General features: G+C 46.0%; 2 protein-coding genes and 1 long non-coding RNA gene across 6 annotated transcripts in view; 1 reads left to right on the forward strand and 2 right to left on the reverse strand.

Moving 5' to 3' along the window:
- Window positions 1-8,037, forward strand: part of RHOF (ras homolog family member F, filopodia associated) — a 31,394-nt gene extending 23,357 nt beyond the window's left edge. For all 3 annotated transcript variants that reach the window (XM_079957162.1, XM_079957164.1, XM_079957163.1), the window contains 4 exons: window positions 1,798-1,885; window positions 5,385-5,494; window positions 6,600-6,734; window positions 7,072-8,037. In XM_079957162.1, coding sequence (XP_079813288.1) covers window positions 1,798-1,885; window positions 5,385-5,494; window positions 6,600-6,734; window positions 7,072-7,236 — 498 coding nt within the window. In that variant the 3' untranslated portion in view covers window positions 7,237-8,037. The remainder of the gene's footprint in view (window positions 1-1,797; window positions 1,886-5,384; window positions 5,495-6,599; window positions 6,735-7,071) is intronic.
- Window positions 1-23,167, reverse strand: part of LOC307205073 — a 448,154-nt gene that overhangs the window by 102,465 nt on the left and 322,522 nt on the right. The gene's annotated exons all lie outside the window — the stretch shown is intronic.
- Window positions 10,477-23,167, reverse strand: part of TMEM120B (transmembrane protein 120B) — a 29,920-nt gene continuing 17,229 nt past the window's right edge. Inside the window, exons 4-12 of the mRNA XM_079957050.1 lie at window positions 22,431-22,490; window positions 20,891-20,986; window positions 18,237-18,326; window positions 16,565-16,630; window positions 15,938-15,999; window positions 14,659-14,751; window positions 13,447-13,511; window positions 11,737-11,805; window positions 10,477-10,940 (exon numbers count right to left, since the gene is read on the reverse strand). Of these exons, the coding sequence (XP_079813176.1) occupies window positions 10,833-10,940; window positions 11,737-11,805; window positions 13,447-13,511; window positions 14,659-14,751; window positions 15,938-15,999; window positions 16,565-16,630; window positions 18,237-18,326; window positions 20,891-20,986; window positions 22,431-22,490 (709 nt within the window). The 3' untranslated portion in view covers window positions 10,477-10,832. The remainder of the gene's footprint in view (window positions 10,941-11,736; window positions 11,806-13,446; window positions 13,512-14,658; window positions 14,752-15,937; window positions 16,000-16,564; window positions 16,631-18,236; window positions 18,327-20,890; window positions 20,987-22,430; window positions 22,491-23,167) is intronic.

A 23,167-nucleotide genomic window follows, 5' to 3' on the forward strand; every position in this document is an offset into this window, starting at 1 on the left:
TCAAGTTCAAAATTCACTCCATCAGCAAATACCCAGAAAGTCTTGCTATGTGTCTTTCACAAAATGCAATGAAAACTTCTCAGGCCTATTGAACCCAATGAAATTTAGTCACAAGTAAATCTGCTTAGGAACGCGGGTGGCGCTGTGGGTAAAACCTCAGTGCCCAGGGCTTGCCAATCGCATGGTCGGCGGTTCGAATCCCCGCGGCGGGGTGAGCTCCCGTCTTTCGGTCCCAGCTCCTGCCCACCTAGCAGTTTGAAAGCACCCTTAAGTGCAAGTAGATAAATAGGTACCGCTTTACAGTGGGAAGGTAAACGGCGTTTCCGTGTGCTGCGCTGGTTCTGGCTCGCCAGAGCAGCTTCGTCACACTGGCCAAGTGACCCAGAAGTGTCTCTGGACAGCGCTGGCCCCCGGCCTCTTAAGTGAGATGGGCGCACAACCCTAGAGTCGGACACGACTGGCCCGTACGGGCAGGGGGTACCTTTACCTTACCTTTAAATCTGCTTAGCAACCTTTTCCAACCCAATCCCCTCCAGATATTTTGGCAAATGTCAGTGTGTTAAAAAGACCCGATGGGAACAATAGGTGAATGAGGATAAAGATCCTGGAGGCCATAAAGTGTGTGAAGGGGGTTATGCTGAATTCCCAGCTTATTTATTTATTTATTATATGTATACTCCACCTTTCCTTCCAAAGGAGCCCAGGGCAGCAAACAATAAGCGATAGGACAAAAACATTAAAAACAATTCCAGTGCAGAGGCAGACTGAGAAAGATCTCAACTTAAAAGCCTTATTGAAACAGGAAATTCTTCAGTTGGTGCTGAAACAACTGAGACTGTGTGTGTCTGGTGTTCAATGGGAGGGAATTCCAAAGGGCAGGTGCCACAACACTAAAGGCTCAATTCCTGCATTGTGTGGAATTGACCTCTTGATAAGACGGTATCTGCAGAACAGAGATCAATAAGGTATGTAAAGGCTGAGATTAAAGAGGCAGAACCAGTGTACCATGCTATGGCCTGCAGCCAAGGCTTATGCCAAATAAAGGAAGAGGAACGCCATGCGGGATGCAAACTCGCTTAGCCCCTGTGTATGTGTGGCTCTATTTTAGTCCATAGGAAGCAGCCACCTCCGCCTCCCCTTTGAGCGCATGCTCCTCTGCTCAACTTCTTGTTCTCCCTGCAGGCCAACTGGAGAAAGCTGCTGTTTATCTTGGCAGGAGGGGTACTTTGGTCTAGAAATCAGCTCCATTTCAGTGCCATGGATGTGTGATTCCTAAACCTAAACACCCAAGTTATATCCTCAAGAGTGATGCTGAGGATCTGTTGAGAAAAAACAGACACATGCAGCATATTATTTTCAGAAACTCAGTTACTATGGTTTAAAAATCTGGATGGGATTTTTATCCCTCACAGACCCATATAAGTTTAGCACAAACAGTTGGGCCTGGTGAGTATTTAAGGTCCCCAACCCTAATCTGAGAGTTGCCATCTGATTGGATTTTATTCTGATCCTGATCTGATTTTAAGATGTGTTTTAATTGATTGCCTGATTTTATGTTAATGTGTTATACATCTGTTGTTAGCTGCTCTGAGCCTGGTTTTGGCCAGGGAGGGCGGGGTATAAATAATAATAATAATAATAATAATAATAATAATAATATTATTATTATTAACTTTTGCAAAAAAAGAAGGAAAATATGAACTTTAAAGTACCTTGCTCATTAAGCTAAGCAGGAACAGGTTTGTGTGGAACATCACAATATTTACAAACAGCACTGTGCTTCCCTTTCATTGACAGCAATATGCACCTTCAGTATTTGAGAAATACACCACCAGCATCACTCTGGGCAAAAAAGAAGTGATCCTACACTTATACGACACTGCAGGTAATCTCCCCCCCCCCCAAGCATGTATCAGCACAACATCAATTATTTCCTGCTGTGGCTGAAAAGAGATCAAGAGAGGGCTGGTGGGAGATGATGAATGGCTGGGGAAACTAACAGGGTTCTCACAGTCACGGTGGCACCACTGAGGATTTCCTTGGTGCAAAGCCCATGTTCCAGTGGTCATCCTATGTCAAAATCATGAAGCTCCATACCTTAATGTTTGTGTGGTGCTGGCATGCACTGGATCTGCAATTTTTACTGTGCAGTGTACAAACTTGAATTTTATGGGTTCTGGCAAGACCCTGTGTAATATAATGCAAGTCCATGAGCTCTGTTTTAATTCTTCTGGATCCAGCTTTTACCCAGACCTCACAGAAAGCGAGAATGAATGAGTGGCGCATATGTGTGCTAATAATCTAGGACTGTCACAAACAACTCTGTGCACCAAGATCTCTGGCCTATGTGTCAAGCTTTATCTCTTCTCACCATCATCTTTGCACCTCTTGCTGCTGTGAGGCCAATGACCTAAAGTGGTGGTGTGGGAGTTGCTGCTGCACACAGAGTCTGCTTCTACTCAGCTTATACCCTGATCTACTGGGCCAATTACCTGGGTGGGGCTTGGTGGAGCTTGGGATGCCCATGCATAGCCTCTAAAAACAAGCAGACAGCCACACAGACCCCACCAAGGTAAAACCCCATGAGCTCTCAGCCTCTCACTGCTAACCTTGGCATTTTGTACAGCTCTGTTCTGAGTGTTCAAAGAGTTTTGCTTTTTCTCAGTAAACCTTTCAACAGCCCTGCCAAGTATTTTCATACTTGCAAATGAGAGAACTGAGGCAGAGAGGCAGTGGCTTCCCAAAGGCCACCTAACGAGCTCCACAAAAGGAACTACTGCTGCAGACCGCATGCATAGAAAGGCAGACAGAAGCATTTTTAGTAACACCTAACAAATGACACCCTTAGGGCAGCTTTCGCAGTGTTTGCCAATAGCTGGAAGGAGGATGGTCTTGACCAATCTCGTTTCTCCCGAAATGTGAGCCTTCTCCCACTTGGTGTCCACTGGCTGTGGCAGATTGGGCTTGTAGACCAAAACACCTGGAGGACACCAGGTTGGGAAAGGCTGTGCTATGCTATTTACCTCCTACTGTAACAGTGTATTAATTCAGAGTTGTGCAATTTTCACAGATTACATGTTTATATCGTCTGACCTTTGCTTTCCTGCTGAGTAAGCTAATACAGCATGGCATGGCAGACATAACTTGGGGCTTAATCAAGGTGGAAATAAAGGCTCTGTGCTATGTGCATATCTGAAAATCAAGGAAGGCAAAGTATTAGTCACAGGAGTGGGGGAGAGCAAGCAAGAAAGTGCTTTGCTTTGCTTGATTTATGTTGCTGGAATTCCCCATCCCCACCTCAATTATTATGCAAAGGTCTGGAATGGGGAGGACAAGAAAAGAGAAGAGGCATGAGGGACCCATTTATGCTCTCTGCAGAATTCACTTTTCTCTTGGTTGACTCTGCAGGGCAATTTGTGGGTCTTGTGGAGGGTGAGAACTACCTTCAGACAACCAGGCAAAGGGAACTTCAGAAAAGCTGGTTCTAAGCAGAGGATGTGGAACATGTGGCCTTTCAGGGGATGCTGTACTCCAGCTTCCACCATTTCTTATCATTGGGGGTGATGGGATTTGTAGTCTCATCTCATCTGGAAGGCTGCAGCTTCCCCGTCCCACATCTTAAATCCCCAAATGACTATCACAAGTGCACATGGGCACCGCTGCAATTTTGCCTGTATTTTGTGCATACTGTTGTTCTGCGGAGACTCAGCAGTGGACACACCCCCGCCCTGTGGATTTGCAACTTTCAGAGCTTCACAGGAACACAAAGGAAATAACATACCTGGTGAATGTTTTCCTCCTCCCCTCCTTTAATTGCTGGAACACTCTCCCACCAGATGTCAAAGAGAAAAATAACTACCAAACTTTTAGAAGACATCTGAAGACAGACCTGTTTAGGGAAGCTTTTAATGTTTAATAGGTTATTGCATTTTAGTGTTTTGTGGGAAGCCGCCCAGAGTGGCTGGGGGGACCCAGCCAGATGGGCGGGGTATGTATGTATGTATGTATGTATGTATGTATGTATGTATGTATAAATAAATAAATGAGAAGAAGAAGAAGAAGAAGAAGAAGAAGAAGAAGAAGAAGAAGAAGAAGAAGATTTCACTGTCTGGAAATCTTAGGATAGCCTCAACTGATCCAACACAACACATACAGGTTCAATTTCTACAGTAATTTGCCACTGTCAGTGGTTGGCCAACAGAAGTTGTCTTCTGTGTTTGACATCACAGTGATATCACATGTTAAATCATTCAGGGCAGCTGAGGAATAATTACATGAGGCAGTTACCGTACCTCCTAGCTTCCCCTACAATCTAGGGCAGGGGTCAGCAACCTTTTCTAGCCGTGGGCCGCTGCACTGTCCCTCAGACCATGTGGTAGGCCGGACTATATTTTGGGGGGGGAAATGAATGAATTCCTATGCCCCACAAATAACCCAGAGATGCATTTTAAATAAAAGGACACATTCTACTCATGTAAAAAACAAGCTGATTCCCAGACCGTCCGTGGGCCGGATTGAGAAGGCAATTGGGCCACATCTGGCCCCTGGGCCTTAGGTTGCCTACCCCTGATCTAGACGCTCCTTGGGCAGCATTTTTAGACTACCATAAGGGGGAGCTTAGTAAAGAATACAATTTATTTGTATTTTGACTCCATTCAAGAAAGAAGAGTTTCCTTTTACTCATTCAAGTTTTCTGTAGGCTACACCCACCTTAGTCATTGTTACCCCTAGGGAACCCAGGGAACTGTAGTTTTCTGAAGATTACATTGCCTTACAGCTCTGTAACACTCCACCCATTCCCTACAAACAATATTCCCAGGTTATACTTGAGTCAGTTAATCTGGTTTAGGAACACAAGAGAAGCTCTGCTGGGTCAGGCCTATGGCCCATCTAGTCCAGCATCCTGTTACCACAGTGGCCAACCTGATGCCTCTGGGAAGCCCGCAATTGGGACGCGAGAACAGGGCTCTCCAACCACCTCCAGTACTAGAGGTAGTATGCAGCCACTGTGACCAGCAGACATTGATTGCCTTACCTGTCATGCGTTTGTATCACCTTAAGTTTGTAAAGCCCCAACTGCTCATTTTCAGGTTTATCTATTCTATTTAAACAGTTTTTTTATACAGCTTAACTGCAATAGTCTCTAAATGGTTTGCAAAGGTACAATACAAAAACAAAAATTGGTTAAAACTATATAATCAAACTACAATTAAAATGCCTGCAGGAAGAAAATAAAATAAAAATAGGTGGTGCCGGTTCAGTAGGTGAAGATCAGTGGCAAAAGCCACAGGGAGGATTAATTATGATGCCACTTCCTGCTTTATGATATTTGTTACTATCCCTTAGAGTTAAAAAAAGAGCTATTTACTTCCCCTCTCTTTCAGGGCAGGAGGATTATGATCGCCTACGACCACTTTCATACCAGAGTACCAATGTGGTCTTAATATGCTATGATGTCATGAACCCTACTAGCTTTGATAATGTATTAATTAAGGTAAGAGACCTTTGTTGTAGCTGGTTCTGCAGTCAGTAATTTGGCTACTTGCTTTTTTTAAAAAAATATTTTTATTAAAGGTTTCTTAGTTTACAAAAGTATGTGCAATGTCTCTTTTTTCCAGTTGCGGTTTCTACAGATCAGTTTCATTTGTTGAGAGACATTAGTGTTACATCAGGAAGAAAAGGGGGAAAGAGGGGGAGGGGAAAATGGTGAGTGAGGTGGGGTCGGGTGGCAATGCTTCTATTCTTCTACTTAGTGTATGTGTGGGGTTTTGTGTCAGCGTCATTTGTGTGGGTTCTTTTACTATTTGCTTGTTATATTTCCTTGGTGGCGAGAGAGATTGGGGGTGGCCTAGGGTGGCTGTAGTGAATTTGTTTGTGTGTGAGAGTGGGGTGGATTTAGCGCACCAACTTTATGAGAGAGCGCATTTCATTGTCAAACAGCTCTTATCATCAGAAGGTTCATGCTGATGTTCAGTCAGAATCTCCTTTCTTGTAACTTGAAGCCATTGGTTTGGGCAGATAAGGCTCCTCAACCTGGGAAGGTAGCCCATCTAGAAGCAAAACTCTGATCCTCTGCTGCCTTGTGGGACGGCTTCAGGAGAAGAAAAGGCTAAGGAGTAAACCCTCCACAAATCTGGAGTCCCTAAGGTGGTTGGATGACATCTTGTACGACTCTTTCCAGCAACTCCTGCAGCCAAGCTGGTGTCAAATATATTATTCTACTTTCCTTTGGAACACATCAGTGAGGCCAAGAGGGGGGTCTTGACATCTGGGCAACCCAGGACCTCCATACACACTGCCCAGGCTTGCAACCTGGAGAGGTCACTTCAGGGCTGCTAGCGCAGTGGTTTGACTTCACCCCCAGACACACACTCCACTGCCTCTTGAGACAGATGAATGCGAACAAAAATCTGCTGTCCTATTTTACTATTATTTTGATGGCTTTTTTACCAGGTTGTATATTTGTTCCTTACAAATTCTCCTTGAACATCTGCCTTCTCTCTGTGTCTCATGGCTCAGCACCAGAAATGTTTCCATCTCTATTTACAGTTTTGTTTGTCACATCTAGCTGTTTAAACACGTTGATCTCTCTCTGCCAGTGGTCCCATGAGGTGAACCATTTCTGCCGTGGAATCCCCATAGTACTTGTGGGCTGCAAAACAGACCTTCGGAAGGACAAAGAACATCTACGGAAACTCCGCTCAGCTCAGCAGGAGCCAATCACTTATACTCAGGTAAATACAGCTCTGTAAACTATATATATATGTGTGTGTGTGTGTGTGTGTGTGTGTGTGTGTGAGAGAGAGAGAGAGAGAGAGAGAGAGAGAGAGAGAGAGAGGAGTGTTATCTTCTTGGTGTTTACAGCAGTAGAATACGTAACATTTGCAGCCAGCAAGCACCAAACAAAAACAGTTCTACAACTAGGCAAATATGCAACAAGCAGACACACAAGCTCCCTGTTTGTTATTAACATAAAAACTCAGTTAAAATAATAATGCATATTTCTTATTCTGGTTGCTTACCTTCGGCCTGACTCCTTCCTGAAATCCTTTTGTTACTATTACCTTTCAGGGTGAAGAAGCTTGTCGCCGGATGAACGCAGACATTTACCTCGAGTGCTCTGCCAAGTTTCGTGAAAATGTTGAGGATGTTTTTAGAGAAACAGCTAACATTGCACTGAATGCTATCAAAAAGGCAAAGCGTCAGACAAAATCGAGGCCATGTGCCATATTATGATGTTATCTGGTATTTTCAGACTACAAAAAACAAAAGACTGTTTCTTCAGTATTTTAAACCCTTCCCCCTTACCTTTTAAATTGACTGCTCCCGTCTCTTTACTTGGATATTAATGAGAAAATCAACTTGTTTTCATGCTGTAAGTTCTCCTTTTTGTTACACCTTCTCTTCTGAAGGTTGAGCTTTTAGCTAACTGTGGAACGAGCTCTTCTGTATATAGATTCTGGAAGAAATTTCCAGGGTGTTTCAAATGTACTTGTTGAGGAACAATTAAGGTAAGGTATTGTAGGTCCAACTTTTTGCCATTTTTAAATACACAAGTTCTTGCTTGCTTAAAAAAAAAGCAACCAAACAAAAACAAACTAGAAATAATGGGTTGTAGCCATATATGTTCTACTCTGTACAGACCTACTGAAACTAATGGATCCAAGTTAGTCATGTGAATTAACTTCAGTTGAGCTACTCCGAGCAGGACTAACATTGGCTACAACTCAGTCTCTGCTCTGATAAAATAGCTGTAACATTTGCAGAATTAAACAGTTCATTTCCTACCCTTTTTGTGGTGGCAACATTAAAGATACTGTGGTTTTTTCAGCGGCCACAACCTTACCTTGTGGCGTATTGGAAACCCTTCAGAAGAAGCTGTAGCAAGATTCCAGCTATCAAAGAACCTATGTGGCTAAGTAACAGATTACTCAGGTTCAATGAATGGTCTAGGACAGGTATGGGGACCCCGTGGCTCATCCCATAGGATACTCTTGCAATCCACCTTCTGTAAACCATAAATACCAATTTTTGAAATTGCTTTTGTTTATTTCACTTTGTACTGACTATCTACCTCAAAATTGCCCTTCTAAAAATACAGCGCTGTCTTAAGTTGAAAGCCAATTTGGATTCTTCACTCTCCCTTGGTTTCCTTCTTTTTCAAAAACTTTTAACTGGAATATGAAATGGGGCTTTATACAGTGTACCGACAAACAGTTGTATTAATCTGAAAGGCTGGTGGTGGTAGGGAGAAGAAATGAGTAAAGCTGTAGCAGGTGCGTCACTTAATATCCTGGATAAGATTATTGTGCCAGAGGGCAAAAGTCGGCCCCAGTTTATACCGTGTGCAGGGAAGAGTTCGTTAAAAGATTTCAGTCAGCAGAATTCAGCTAATTATATCTAGCAGGCATGGAAGAACAGGGAGTATTTGGGCTTCTTGCAATGGACAAAGTTGCTTTTGGAGCAAAGAGTTATCAGAAGCTTATCAGCAAAAGGCATAGCAAAATATTTTCCTGAACCAGCCTGTCAGTTGAAGGGGTTTCCAGGATTTTTTCTCTGATGCTGCTTTCACATGTCATTTCCAGAATGCCAACCCCTAAGTGAAATACATTTGTCACTGCATCCTATTTTGTTTTCACGGTACCCTCAAACACTCCTGTGGCCATGGCAGATCTCCCACTCCACGTATGAACATCATTAATACAGAGCTCCTTGAGCTCAGTACTGTTGACACTGACTGGCAGCAGCTCTCCAGGTTCCAGGCAAGGTTTTTCCCCATCCCTATCTGGAGATACCAGGGGTTGACCTATCGGAGTAGGTGGGCCCATCTGCGGGAAACTGGCCGCTTGCCATGAGCTTCTGAAATTAGGCCAAGTTCCCTACATGTGCGAACCGCTCAAGCCCCTAAATATTTCCTATCAGACCGTTCTGTCAATATTCTCCCCTCTCCAACTACTATACACCAGACACAGGCAACGGGCTCCTTAACCCACCCACCTGGAAAAGGAGCAGCTCTTTGGTAGAGTTGATTCCCTTGGGATGTGGAGGGGGCACCATCCTGTGGGCCCCCAGAAGTTGTCGACTCCAGCTCCCATAAGCCCCAGCCAGCATGATCAGTGGTCAGGTCTGATGGAAGCAGTAACAGGCAGAGAGGGTCATAGCTTTGCCACTCCTGCCTTCGAACAGCCACTCCCATAATGGCAGCCATGAAACAGCCCTATGGGGGAGAGTAGATTGGGTGCAAGGGCCTCTGTAAACCCACGGAGAGAGTTAACAAACCTGGTCAGTGCCTCTGCCTATGTGGGACTGAACCAAGCTGATATTGCTGGCTCACGGTTCAAAAGATGTCTCCCATTAAAAACTGGCTGCCAACAACAACAGCAACGCTGAAAAAAAGAATATGATACACTGCAGATTCTATTTCCTGAGAAAATGTCCTGGAGGAGGAAGCCTTCAGCTCTGCTATTGACCTGCTTCCTCTCCCCCACCTCCATCTCCCTGCCTGATATTTAACCAGTGCCTTCTCATCCTGCCCACCGAGGGTATACTTTGGCCCTACCAACCTATCCACAAGCCCCTAAATGCACGCCAGCAGCTCCTTTGGACTTTCCCCCTTGCAACTTGCTTTCTTAATCAGATGACCTTCCAAGTTGTCTGTTCTCAATGGTTTGGCACTTTTGCAAAATGACCAAGGAGCCACGCTGTCAGTGTTCACCTCGCAACCCTTTTGCAACATCCACAGCCAGCGTTAAAATGCATTTTAAACTAAGGATATATACAGAGCCAGTCCTTGCTGCTCAATGATAAGATGGCGCCCCCTTCCCCATCCCACATATAGAAGCCGAATAGACTCCAGCATTGGCCACCTGAGGCAGCTGCCTCACTTTGCCTCATGGCAGAGCCAGCACTGCATGTATATAGTTTGTTGACGTATCACAAACTGAGACGGTGAGGGGAAAGAATTGAGGCAGCTCCTCTTTATTTGCCACCTCTTCTTCCTCCTCCCCCTTTCTCAACAGATCTGAATGCTGAAACATCCATTCAACCTTCATGCCAACAACGCTAATGACAAATTAGGGTATCATCCACTGGATTTCAGTCAAGTTTTCTTCCTGTGTCTAGTCTAGCTGGAATAGGTTACAGTGAAGAGTACCCCCCCCACACACACACACTGCCCCCAAACAGATGCACCCACTGAAAACATTTTAAGTTGGTTGCAAGTGAAGAACGGGTGGGGGATCTAGCAACAGATAGGCTCCCCCTGCCCTCTAGCTGTTGTTGGACTACAACTCCCATCAACCACAGCCAGAATGACCAAAGGTCAGGGATAGTGGGAAGTGTGGTCCAAAACATTGGGGGGGGGGTAACCAGGCTGCCTTATCAGCTTCCAAGATGGGCTCTGAAAAAAAGCAGTACTCAGCACTTGGCCCCATGAGAGACAACCATGATCCAATACCAGGAACTTTAAAGAGAGTATTTAATCAAAGTTTGCTTTATTCCCGAATAGTTCATCTCTTTTTTGTTCTCTCCTGAGAATCCATCTTCTTCCTAGAATGGATCAACCTCATGGCTATATCCCAGCAAAGGCCAGAGGGGCTTTGGATTAAATTAAATATAAATAGTCCGGTTACCAGCTGGAGAGCGCAAGCACTCGCAAGTCTGATGAGGAAGACTTCACAGTATAACGCAGGTGGAATTTCCTCCATGGCTCCCTTATTGCAGGGCCACTGGTGAAGCAGGAGGACTGTCTGGAACATGAGTCTAATCACAGCAGAGGAAAAAATGAAACCAGACCCCAAGTTCTAGCATCCAGCATGCACGACTTTCTGTCTTCACAATTTCTTCATTTTGTTCTTCTGAAATTTAGTGTGCACAACTTTCAGGGTGGTGAGGAAGTTTCCAAGGAAGAGCACCAGAAATGTGAGTGCAAGCACAAAAACCTAGATGGGACCAGGAGAAAAATAAAGAAATCAAACTCAAACCTATGCACTTGGCAGATGTTATATGAGGACATTTTTTAACTAGAGACAAAAGCAGCCCAATGGAAAAGCTTTAAGGCTGTCTCAATAAGGATACGGTGAAACAGGCCAGGGGTAGCCAACCTGGTGCCTTCCAGAGGTTATGGACTAAAACTCCCATCATCCCTGACCACTGGGCCATGCTGGCTGGGTATGATGGGAGTTGTAGTCCAAAATACCCAGAGGGCACCAGGTTGGCTACCCCTTAAATAGGTTAACCCTATTAAGAATTAGCTGCCAGCTAAAGCAGCTAGGTGTATTGAGAACCAGCCATTACTAGAATGGCACATACAGCTTCCTTTCTCTACTGTAAGATCACTTGTATGAGTACATAAGAACTTAAGAACCACCTGCTGGATCAGGCCAATGGCCCATCTAGTCCAGTATCCTGTTCTCTCAGTGGTCAGCCAGATTCCTGTGGGAATCCCTCACATGCAAGACACCAGAGTACCCCCCTTCCACCGTGGCTTCCAGCAGCTAGTATTCAGAATAGGCACTTCCTGCCTCCACCTGCGAAGGCAGAGCAGAGCCATGGTAGCTGTTGGCTTTGCCCCTTTCACAGTAACACAAGATATCCATGGGTAGTAAAATGTGGATCGCTATTTTCTCATCTTCTCCATCTGCTACCTTTTCCCTGCTGATATAAGGGGATTCAGTCAATGCCCCCCTCCCCGTTTGCCGAGATTTTGATTGGTACTTGAGGGGAAAAAACACTTACTTGCCATTCTTTACATTTCTTATGTCTTGACAGTTCAAAAAGTGTGATAGCATTGTAGAGCTGCCAAAACTTAAGGAAAGGGAGGGGAAAGAAGAAAGGGAGACTTAAGAAAGAATCTGCTAACTTTGCAGAAAGCTAAGCAGTTATTCTTAGCGAAGATCCAGAAGCACTAATTTTAGACCTCGTAGATGCCTAAATTGGCATCTGCTTAAAATGAGCACTAGAGGACACCGAAGCAAACAAAGGGCCTGAGGATCATGTTCACGTGAGTTTCCTCTTACACTGGTCAGAATGAAGAACCACAGAGAGCTCTGCGGCAGAGCAACAGCTTTGCTTCTGGACTCAATCTGTGGCAGCTCCACTTAGAACAGCCTTTACCAAACGGGGGCCCTCCAGAGGTTTCTGGCTGGGGCTGGTGGGAGGTGGTTGAAGTGCAAAATGTCTGGAGGTTGGCAAAGGCTGAGGAAGAAGGATCAGCTGATGGGAAAGGCCTTCTGTGCAAGAAACTCTGGTGTGACTGTCAATCAGAGTACAGTGGTGCCTCGCAAGACGAAAAGAATCCATTCCACGATTCTCTTCGTCTAGCGTTTTTTTCGTCTTGCAAAGCAAGCCCATTGACGGCTTAGCGGATTAGCGGCTTTTAGTGGCTTAGCGGCTTAGAAAAAGGGGGGGGGGAGGGGAAAAAAGTCGGAAAAACTCGCAAGACATTTCGTCTTGCGAAGCAAGCCCATAGGGAAATTCGTTTTGCAAAGCGCCTCCAAAACGGAAAACCCTTTCGTCTAGTGGGTTTTTCGTCTTGCGAGGCGTTCGTCTTGCGGGGCACCACTGTAGATGGATGTCTGATTGGACAGGCCAATGCAAGGGGGAGGTACTTGCAGCGGAGGACAGTCAATGACCACTTCGCATGGAGTTCTGTTCCCAGGCCCCATACGTGTTGCCAGAGTGCGTATAAGCACACCCCGCCGCCCCTGTTACGTCCTTTTAGTGATGTGTTTTTGGGTCGCTGCCAGTACTTATGTTGTATGTTATTTTTATTTTATAAAATTGATATACTGCTTGATTCTAAAAAACTTAACCCATTACAAAAATAATTTAAAAAATGAAATTATCAATAAAAACTATTTTAAACATTAGAAACTAAATAAAATCAATGATGAGCTAAAAGCCAGATAAAAACACCTGTCAGCACACCATATATCTGGGTAGGCTTACCTAAATGAAAAGTGTACATATGGTTGATTTGAATATGTTATTATCAAATATTGAATATTATTGAATATGTATATTGTTGAATATTGTATACCCAATGTATCAGCCGCCTGGGGGGGGTTTCACTGTTTGTGTTTTGGTGGTTGGTAAAAAATTATTATTATTATTATTTTAAACCTAAATGAAAATGAGTGCAGTGAAAGTGCTTGCCTGGTGTAAATAAGCAGGGAGTTCCAAACTGTGGCTGTTGCTACACTAAATATCTTTTTTTTTTTTTTAACAAATGCAGAACAGATATTGCATAAGCAGTTGTAGCGGAGCCATTTCAGCAGACTGAAGTGGTCAAGTGGGTTCTGGGGAATGCAGCTTCATAGAAAGAATGAAGCTGAACAGACAACCTTGGCTACATGTGTTACAATGAATAGCAAACTACCACTCTCTTTCGTTTCTCCTTATCTTCTGACAATGCACTGGTGAACAAAGCTCTGATGTCCAACTTACATGCCCAAAGAACAAGAAGGGGAGCAGAAAGGTCAGCCCTCGCCACATCCAAGACTGAAATCCCTCTGGGAAGAAGGAAAAAGCACAGTCAAGTTACGCAGCGGAGATGTTATACACCAATGTCTCTCGTATAAAGTACCTACGAATATTGGTGTTTAAATAAGCTGTCACCATCCTGATGTTCTCCAGGTGTTTGAACTAAAACATGGCTGTGATGCTGCCGGGGGCCGAGCTGTAGTCCAAACCATCTGGGGGGGTGGGGGGGTGAAGGCCAATTTTAATATAAAGTTTCTTAAGTATGGTATTTTTCGCCCCATAGGACACACTTTTCCCCCTCCAAAAATGAAGGGGAAATGCGTGTGCGTCCTATGGGGCGAATGCAGGCTTTCGCTGAAGCCTGGAGAGCGAGAGGGGTCGGTGCGCACCGACCCCTCTCGCTCTCCAGGCTTCAGGAGAGCCGCAGCGCCAGCCCCACAAGGTCGGGGGACAGCGGGGAGGCGGAACGCCGCCATCCCGCTGTCTCCCGATGTGGTTTGGAGGCTGACGGCGGGGAGACGCGTGCTTCTCCCAGCCGCCAGCCCCGCAAGCTCCGGGGACAGCGGGGAGGCGCAGCACGTCTTCCCGCTGTCCCCGGACCTGATCTGCAGGCGGGCGGCGGGGAGAAGAGTGCTTCTCCCCGCTGCCGGCCCCACAAGCGCCTGGGGGGGAAATATTTTTTTTTTCTTTATTTCCCCCCAAAAAAACTTGGTGTGTCCTATGGGCCGGTGCGTCCTATGGGGCGAAAAATACGGTACTTTGAAGAGGTAGCCTGACCTAAGGAAGTTGAAATTGCTGCTTCCGTTCATGAAAACGAAAGGCTAGCATGACTCTGGAACTGCAAACACATAGTATAGATTTTTCAGAAGACAGATTATATAAGGGGGAATCTTGTATCTCCCTCTCAGATCTTTTCAGCAGAGAGAGAAATAAATCCACTTTGAAAACATTATTTCCAAGTATAAAGCCTTTTTGCTTATTTCCTCAGTGAAAGCGAATCCAAAATCACTATCCAGGCATAAAGAACAACATTGGGTCCATCCTCGTGTATCAGCAATTGCAGTTAATTTCTCCGGCGCTGGCAGGTGGGGGAACAGGCTAACAGGTGCCAGCAGGTGCTAGCAACACACTGCACCTTCAAATAAACTGATGTGACGAACAAGAGACACGACTCACCCACTGTGAGATCTAAGTGGTTTCTTTCCCCTAATGCACGGAGTCTGTAAAGGCAACCACTTTGATAGTAGTATTGTAGAAACTGGACGCAACCTGGAAGAAATAAAAGGAGTTGCTTTACTTGGCAGGGTTGCAGGTATCTGTGAAGTGTGGCATGCTCAGGAACACAGAGAGCTGCCTCACATCCTTGTTCCATCCAGCTCCATACTGTCTTCTTTGACTGGCAGCAGCTGCCCAGGGTTTCAGACAGGGGTCTCTCCCAGATCTAGCTGGAGATGCCAGGAACTGAACCGGGGACTGTCTGTATGCAGAGCAGATGCTCTACCCGTGAGCTATGGCCCGTCCCCTTTTAAATGCTCTCCTCCTGCACGTTCCAAATTTGCCACTCTAAAATTTGTACACCCCCTAAGAAAACCACATTGCTCCAGCCATCCTTTGTTCAGCACCAATAAAGCACAGCCCCCTTCCTCCTCTAGGCAGGGCAGGGAGAAGCCAGGAGGAGGGAGGGAGGAGCACCTTCTTTAGTTTGCATTTAATTTGGGCTTGTCCTAAAGCAGGAGCCAGCACACTTTTTCAGCAGGGGCTGGTCCACTGTCCCTCAGACCTTGGGGGGAGGCCACCCCCTCAACTCTCCGCTCCCTTCTCCACAGCACCGGACAAGCCCTGGTGGCTGCTTACCTGTGTCTTGCAAGCGGCTGGGGCTGGCGGTGGCAGAGGGATGATGAGCGGCACACAAAAGGGCTCCGGAGAGGGGCTGCTTAAAATGGCAACCGCTCAAGCGCTGCTGCTGCTTCTGGCACCAACAAAGTCCAGCCACCTTCCTCCTCTAGGCAGGGCAGGGAGAAGCCAGGAGGAGGGAGGGAGGAGGTGCCGCTGCCGCCGCCGTGTGATGGAGAGGAAAAGAACGGACACACTGGCGATCCACACAGCGATTCCTGGACCGTCCATGGGCCGGATCCAGAAGGCAATTGGGCCTGATCTGGCCCATGGGCCTTAGTTTGCCTATGTCCTGAAGGCTGTATCCGATCCATCCACTGGCTTACAATGCCAATAAAATCCCTAAAATGTAACTTCTCTTTCCTGGGACACTGTCAGTGCTTACTGGTGGGAACTTGCCTAAGGCGGCCAGTTTGTGACCCTTCCCGGTTTCAGTAAAATGCGCACTGCTCTCCCCGCACTGAAATCTGCTGCACAGCTTGCAGCATTCAACGCATTACTCCGGATAGGATGCAGACAAGAAAACACTGTGTTTTAATATAGATACTGAAAGCATACTTACTCTGAAAAATTGAAAATGCTAAAAACTGATTGCGGAACATTTGGTACATGAGACCATCTGGCCTGCGTGAGTAGGGAGGGGAGGAAGACAAAAGAAAACAGAAGTGATGTTTTCAACACCCACACACACGCAGAGTGCCCTTCTGTACCCCAATATAGGAAATTAAACAAACGCATCCAAGCCAGCCTAATGCAGGATGGAATTTCCTTCATTCATTTCCACAAAGGCAGAAGGTATCCTATAGCACAGTCTACCCTAGACTGGACTGAAGCAGGCTGCAGGTGTCAGAGGTCGCCTGCAGCCCATGTCTTGGGGGTGGGTGGGAGAGAACACATGGAAAGTTAGCAGAAGAGGGCTAACCCACCCCAGCATCCTGGCTCATTAACTTACTCATTACAGAGTTACTTCAAATGGGAGGATCAGACATGATCCCTCCCTGCAACCTCTGAAGTGCAGTGGTCCAGGAAAGGCTGGACTGCATGACATTCGGAAGTCTAAATACATGTTTTTAATACAGGGACTCATTTATCCTACAACCCTATTATATATTGTGCATATAACTATATTCAAACTATAGCACTCTGCTGATTTCAAACATTTAAGCTATGGAGAAATGGAGAAACTTACCATGTTAACATCACACCAGATAGAAACGTAGAAACGTAATGATGAGATACCCACCAGCCCTTAATCCTGGGAAGAAAAAGAACACCTTTAATGTGTGCACTTTCACGCATTAAACTGAGGCAAACCCAGAAGAGAGTGGCTGGCAGATCACAGCTTCCTATTGATGCCTGTATGGGACACAGACTAGCAAACAAATGTGTTGCATATGAACCTATAAGCCCCCTTGAGGTGTACTAGCTTAGCATCAACTTCACTCACAATGGGGAAATGTGGGAATGAGAGCTAGCACCACACCCCCGTCCCCATTCTGACCGCCTTCCAAGAACTGGAGACTCTCCTGCATCCATGGAAGTTCCCTGCAGAGTGTGGGACCCTGGAAAAGCAAGGTTCTAAATGACGCAGGAAGCCCCTATGGGTATGGAAGTCTCCCTGTGTCAGGCATTCGCCCTCCAACTTGCGGAGGAAAATGGAAACAGAAGCCAGAGGGTTTTGCACAGCCCAGCCAGGGCACTTGATCCCAGTCCCCTCCCCTTGCATGTTAAGTTTTAGCACAAAGCTGGAACGCCTGAAGAGGACCAAAGTCGGGGGCAATGCAAGACATTTTGTGGACACCTAAATCTAATGCATAAAGTATACAAAATATCTTTTCCCTGACATTTTTCATTCCGTTTTGGTATGGTTTTATTAATTACACAGTTTGTAACACAGTTTGGAGTCTATACACAGTTAACTCGTCCTCTCTGTTCTTACCTTTTTCTGATGTACTTTATCTCGGAAAATAAACATAGGAAGTTTGTAACTAGTGGACATAATTAAGAGTGCACAGATGTAATTAAGCTATCGATTCAGACCGTCTATCCTACCATTTTGTACTGATAAATGGGGCTCCGTTAACTGCTTAGCTGAGGGCAGAGGCAACTATACACCCCTCATTGGAGCACTTTCACAGAGGGCCACCCTCCCCAGCACATGTGCACTGGTGGCAGGTGGGGGCTCCATAAAACTGCTTGGCTGAGGCGAGGGCAGTGGCGTACTCCGCAACTGGGCAGTTTAAAGAAGCAGAGGGAGGAACAAGCTGTATCAGCGCCTGTTCTTCTTCTGCCTGTATAAGCGGCAGACAGAGATAGTGGTTTCACCCAGCAGTATATCGCTGGCGAAGCTGCCACCGTTCCTGAGCGCCTCTGCTTCCAGCAATGGCTGAAGCTTGTTTCTCCTTTGGCACACTGGGCGCTTGTAGCAGAGGGACTGAGGAGGCAGCAGTTTCACCTGCGATATACAGTGGTGCCCCGCAAGACGAACGCCTCGCAAGACGGAAAACCCGCTAGACGAAAGGGTTTTCCGTTTTGGAGGCGCTTCGCAAAACAAATTTCCCTATGGGCTTGCTTCGCAAGACGAAAATGTCTTGCGAGTTCCTGCGGGTGTTTTCCCCCTTTCCCCCCCTTTTCCTAAGCCCTAAGCCGCTTATCAGCTGATCCGCTAAAAGCCGCTAAACCGCTAATAGCGCTAATCCGCTAATCCGCTAATGGGCTTGCTTCGCAAGACGAAAAAACTGCTAGACGAAGAGAATCGCGGAACGGATTAATTTCGTCTTGCGAGGCACCACTGTGCCCCTGAGTGAAGCTGCCATCGCGGTCTGCCCTAGGCAATTTATGGATATATCCCCTCGGCCTACCTTGAGCCATTGCTGATGAGGATGCTCTCCCTTATTGTCAGTGTGCAGTAATACCAAACTAAGAGGAAGTTGAACACTTCATCCGTCACCCTGCAAGAATAATAAAAAATGGTAAGAGTTTCCAACTTCATTGACACACTTCAAAACTCATTAACTAAGGCGAAAGTAAAGAGTAATCATAGGTAACTAATACTGAGGTTCTGATCTTGTAAATAATCAGCTGCTTTCTAAGCTTATGTGGAGGGACGCAGGTGGCACTGTGGTCTAAACCACTGAGCCTATGGCTTGCCGATCAGAAGGTCGGAGGTTCGAATCCCTGCCATGGGATGAGCTCCCGTTGCTCGTTCCCAGCTCCTGCCAACCTAGCAGTTCAAAAGCACATCAAAGTACAAGTAGATGAATATGTACCGCTCCAGCGGGAAGGTAAACAGCGTTTCCATGCGCTGCTCTGATTCGCCAGAAGCGGCTTAGTCATGCTGGCCACATGACCCGGAAGCTGTACATCGGCTCCCTCGGCCAGTAAAGCAAGATGAGTGCCGCAACCCCAGAGTCGTCCGTGACTGGACTTAACTGTCAGGGGTCCCTTTACCTTTACGTTTAAGGTTATGTGCAGAGATACCAACAAAGGTGCACACATACTCTCGTCAATTTTCATACTTGGAAAACCTCAGTCTACAAGAAGCCCAGACTAAGGCATTGTGGTTAATTTGAAAAGCTTTATATAGCAACTGTTTTTGTCATGGCTCCTGCACTACATATTTAAAGCAGTGACATACCACTTTAAGCAGTTATGGTTTCCATCCAAGAATCCTGGGAACCGTAGTTTGCTAAGGGTGCTGAGTGTTGTTATGAGAGCCCTGTTCTCCTCACAGAGCTACAATTCCCAATGGTCTGTTAAACCACTCTAAGAAGCTCTGCAAGGGGAATGGGGTTTCCTAACAACGCTCAGCAACCTAAACAAACTAACTCCCAGGATTCCCAGACAAAGCCATGCCTGTTTAAAGTGTAGGGTGCTGCTTTGAATTTACAGAGCAGAAAGGGCCCAATTTCACAAATGAAGGGAATCCCCACTGTAAACAATACCCAAGCAAAGAGACACCACAGTGCTGTTTTCCAATATGGCTGAACCAAATCTGCTCTCTAAAATTGTCCCACTGTGTTATGGGTCTTCCCAGGAGTGTGAGGCACACTTTTGGCACACACCCCTCACCAAGGTTTGAAGGAAGAGGGCAAAGCAGAGCCATGTAGTTTAAGGGACTCCACTTAGGAACTCGCTGACACAAAGCTCCCACGCAGGCAGACAAGTTTGCAAATGCAGCGCTAATTCCATCCGAGGGAAAGGCCTTTGGGCCAGAGGAAATGCACATGATCCAATTTGCAGAGGCGCCTCAGGACTAATTCAGCGAAAGGATTCCATTAGATCTCGATAAATCCAATCAACTGGAAAAGCCATACTGGTGGCGGTGAGCCTCGAAGTCAGCGGAAAGCACCACAGCAATGGCCAAGTTTGCACGACGAGACAGGCAACAACAAACTTTTGACAACCTCACTGTGGAGCAATCAATTTCAAATGGCTTTCTGGGAATATGGGGACCCTCAACATTTTGGCAGGATTTCTGGTAGAATGGATGGGCAAAGCAGCCTTGCAGGAAAAGGCATTTTGACGCCACCACTCTTGTAGTTAAAGGAGGAAGATGCTGGATAACACATCCATTTACCCACTTGGCAGCTAATTTTAAAGAACTATTTTATCCCACTCATTCCCCCTGAAGACTGGAAATAGAGGGAGAGTGACATTAAAACAGCACCTCCTGTGCACAAGAGGGAGATATTTGTAGACTCAGGGGAACCCCAAGGTAAGAACAACTACAGAAACGCTTTGGAAGAAGAGGAAAAACAATTCTAAGGTAGAAACCACGAAGACAACCCAATGAGAGCCATGCATGGTCAGCAGCCACAACACGCTGAACGACAAGGGGAGGGGGAAAAGAGTGGGAAACCAGACAGGATGGGAAAGGGAGAGTCCTGGAGGACACAGCAGGCTGACTGGGCAATCCTAGGCATGTCTGCTCAGAACTTAAGTCCCAGCGAGTTCAATGGGGCTTATACTCAGGTTAAAAGGGTGCAGAACTGTAGCCTTACAAGCTCTCTACAGAAGTAATCCACACTGTGATGTTCTGTTGCAGGTCTCAGCACAACGTTTCCCTGGTATCTATCTACGCTTGCTGGAAAACAGTTCTCTAAGCTCCCAGGCAAACACCTTTCTCTGATCCTTTTAACTGGAGAGGCTGTCAGGGATTGAACCTGTGACCTTCCACAGGCTCTACCACGGAGCTATGGCCATCCCCTTTACGAGCAGCGGGCAGCTCCTAGATCTCACAAGCCCGACCAGTGTCACATATGAACCCAGTGTGCACCTAGAACATTTGCAAAGCATTATAGGGGAAGTGTCTCTCCAGCGACAGAGAACTTTTGTGTATGTAGGGAGAAAATCTGCACCAGGACTGGATTAACTTGCAGAAGCAGCAGTCAACAAATGATGCTTTTTGTTCACATTAAGTGGAGTCCAGATTTGCTTGCAAGCAGAGCCACTTCAAATCCACTCCATGGTAAAAACGGATAATGTTGCTCGGCAAACAAAGATGAAGTCTTACCGGTAATGAAGAACGAATCGGCAAGCTACTGCTCCAAGGAATAAGATTATTGTCAAGTACAGTTTGAATTTTTCATACTCGTCTTTGTAGGCAAACCTGGAGCAAAAGGATTAAATCAGGGAATAATAATAGTAATGTCTGGCCTGCTTCCCCAGCCATTCTGGGCGGCTTCCAACACATATAAAAACATAGTAAAACATCAAGCATTAAAAACTTCCTAATGCAGGACTGCCTTCAGATTTCTTCTGAAAGTTGTATAGCTACTTATCTCCTTGACATCTGAAGGCATTCCACAGGGCGGGCGGGTGCCACTGTCGAGAAGGCCCTCTGCCTGGTTCCCTGTAACTTCACTTCTCACAGTGAGGAAAATGCCAGAAGGCCCTCAGAACTGGAGCTCAGTGTCCGGGTTGAACAATGGGAGTGGAGACGCTCCTTCATGTATACTGGGCCAAGGCCATTGATCTGGTTCACACATAATGCTAAACCGTGAATTGTGAAGTGATGTTTTCTAATAGCACGGCTTAACATTATATTCAAACTCTACCCAGCAATTTAACTGTGGTTGCTAACAAGCCACAATTTAGTGCTACAGTTTGTTGTTGGCTTACAAATCTTGGTTTGCTTTAAATAGGGCTGAGCACTGCATGAGAACTCTTCTTCTCCTTCTTAACCATGGTTTATTTGCCTACTTGACACCAGGAGGCAACAGCAGCTGAGGGGAAACCATGGTTTGTTTGATCAACTATGGGACAACTTTTGGCTTCACCAAACAAATCAAACCAGAGCTTGAATCTTTGGCGGGGGGCACCATTTTCTGTCACTAGTCAGGGGCTAGATTCAATGTGTGTTGAATTTTGGCTGCAAAGGAAGAGTCGAGAGCATGCTCCTGGTTCTTCCTTTGAAGCTGCAACTTGAAATTTTCCACAAGCAACATCACACAACATCAGATACAGGGAAGATGGGGGTGGCTTGCCCCAAATGGATGATTGGTCTAGTCAAGCCTGCAGACCAGAGCTCCTCGACCAGGAGGAGCAAAGCAATTGTGAGCTCCTATCTGGGAGCCCAAACGCATTTACAGGGTCTTGCTGAGCCATAGGGCAGCATTCTTTCTGTTATGCACCTGCGATGCTCCTGATGGCATTGGGCCAGTTATGCCTTCAATACTCTTTGCACCTGCAAAGGTTTGAGGCAGATTTACTGTTTCATTTCCACCCACCGCATGTCCTGTAGTTTCCTGTTGAAATCCTGTAACTTTTTACACCACAAATGTTCTGAGGATTTCGTTGTTGTTGCACTATAGCACAAGAGCCCCCCACACCCAGCAAGACAGCGATAATGCAGGAGCATTGGGGAAAGACTGCAGAATGGTAAGTGGATGGCCCAGTATAAATGCACCACTCAAACACTGTCACTGTGTGATGTGACACGTGGCAGAATAAAGTGGCAAAACAAAACAAAAACCCAGCCTGGAGGTGCCCATAATTTGGTTCACCGTGTCACACAAAGCAGCTCAGAGAGTCATAGAAGAGAAACAACTTACTTGGCCTGATTGCTTAGAAGAGTGACATTCACGTTCCCCAGCACGAGATTTAAGTACAAACTGCAAGGAAAAGGGCAAAACACATCAGGCCTTCACAGGGGTAATTCTTTTTTCATTTGTTGGTTGTCGTTTCTGCCCCAGATCACCCATTTCAGCTGCATTTGTAGCAAGGCATGAGCTGAACGAAAGACTCCGCCGGAATCATATCGCCAGATGTTCAGATGACAGCTTCCTCTGCTTTTGTCACAACGTGCAGAGGTCACAAATCCCTCTTCGTGCGACCTTCTCAAACTGTAGTAAGCACAAGCTCAGCAGCAACCCTCTACACTTACCTGGATGTAAGGCCCACTGAACTCAATGGGGCTTACTTCCAAGTAGACGTTTATAAATGTCACTGTCCATCAGTTAGCCTAACAGACTTAACTTTGCAATCCTGATTCAAAATTCTGTCACTTCTGGGGGTCTTTTGTGTAAATAACAGGTAAGTAGCTCTTGACCTCAATTACGCCTGTTTTACTGCTGCTTCTGCTGGGGCTGATGTGCTGGCCTTATGATTTCATTACTGTTGAATTTTGTTTTATCTTTCTTAGAGGGGGCTAACCTGCAGCCATTCAGATGTGGCCGGATTATAATTCATGTTGCACAGATATCATGTTACGCAGTGACATTTGTTTTGCATGCTGTGAGTGGCCATGTGGCCCTTTTGGCAAAAGGCAGTATATAAATTTAATAACTAA

This window comes from Podarcis cretensis (genome assembly GCF_951804945.1).
Source record: "Podarcis cretensis genome assembly, chromosome: 16".
Lineage (NCBI taxonomy): Eukaryota > Metazoa > Chordata > Lepidosauria > Squamata > Lacertidae > Podarcis > Podarcis cretensis.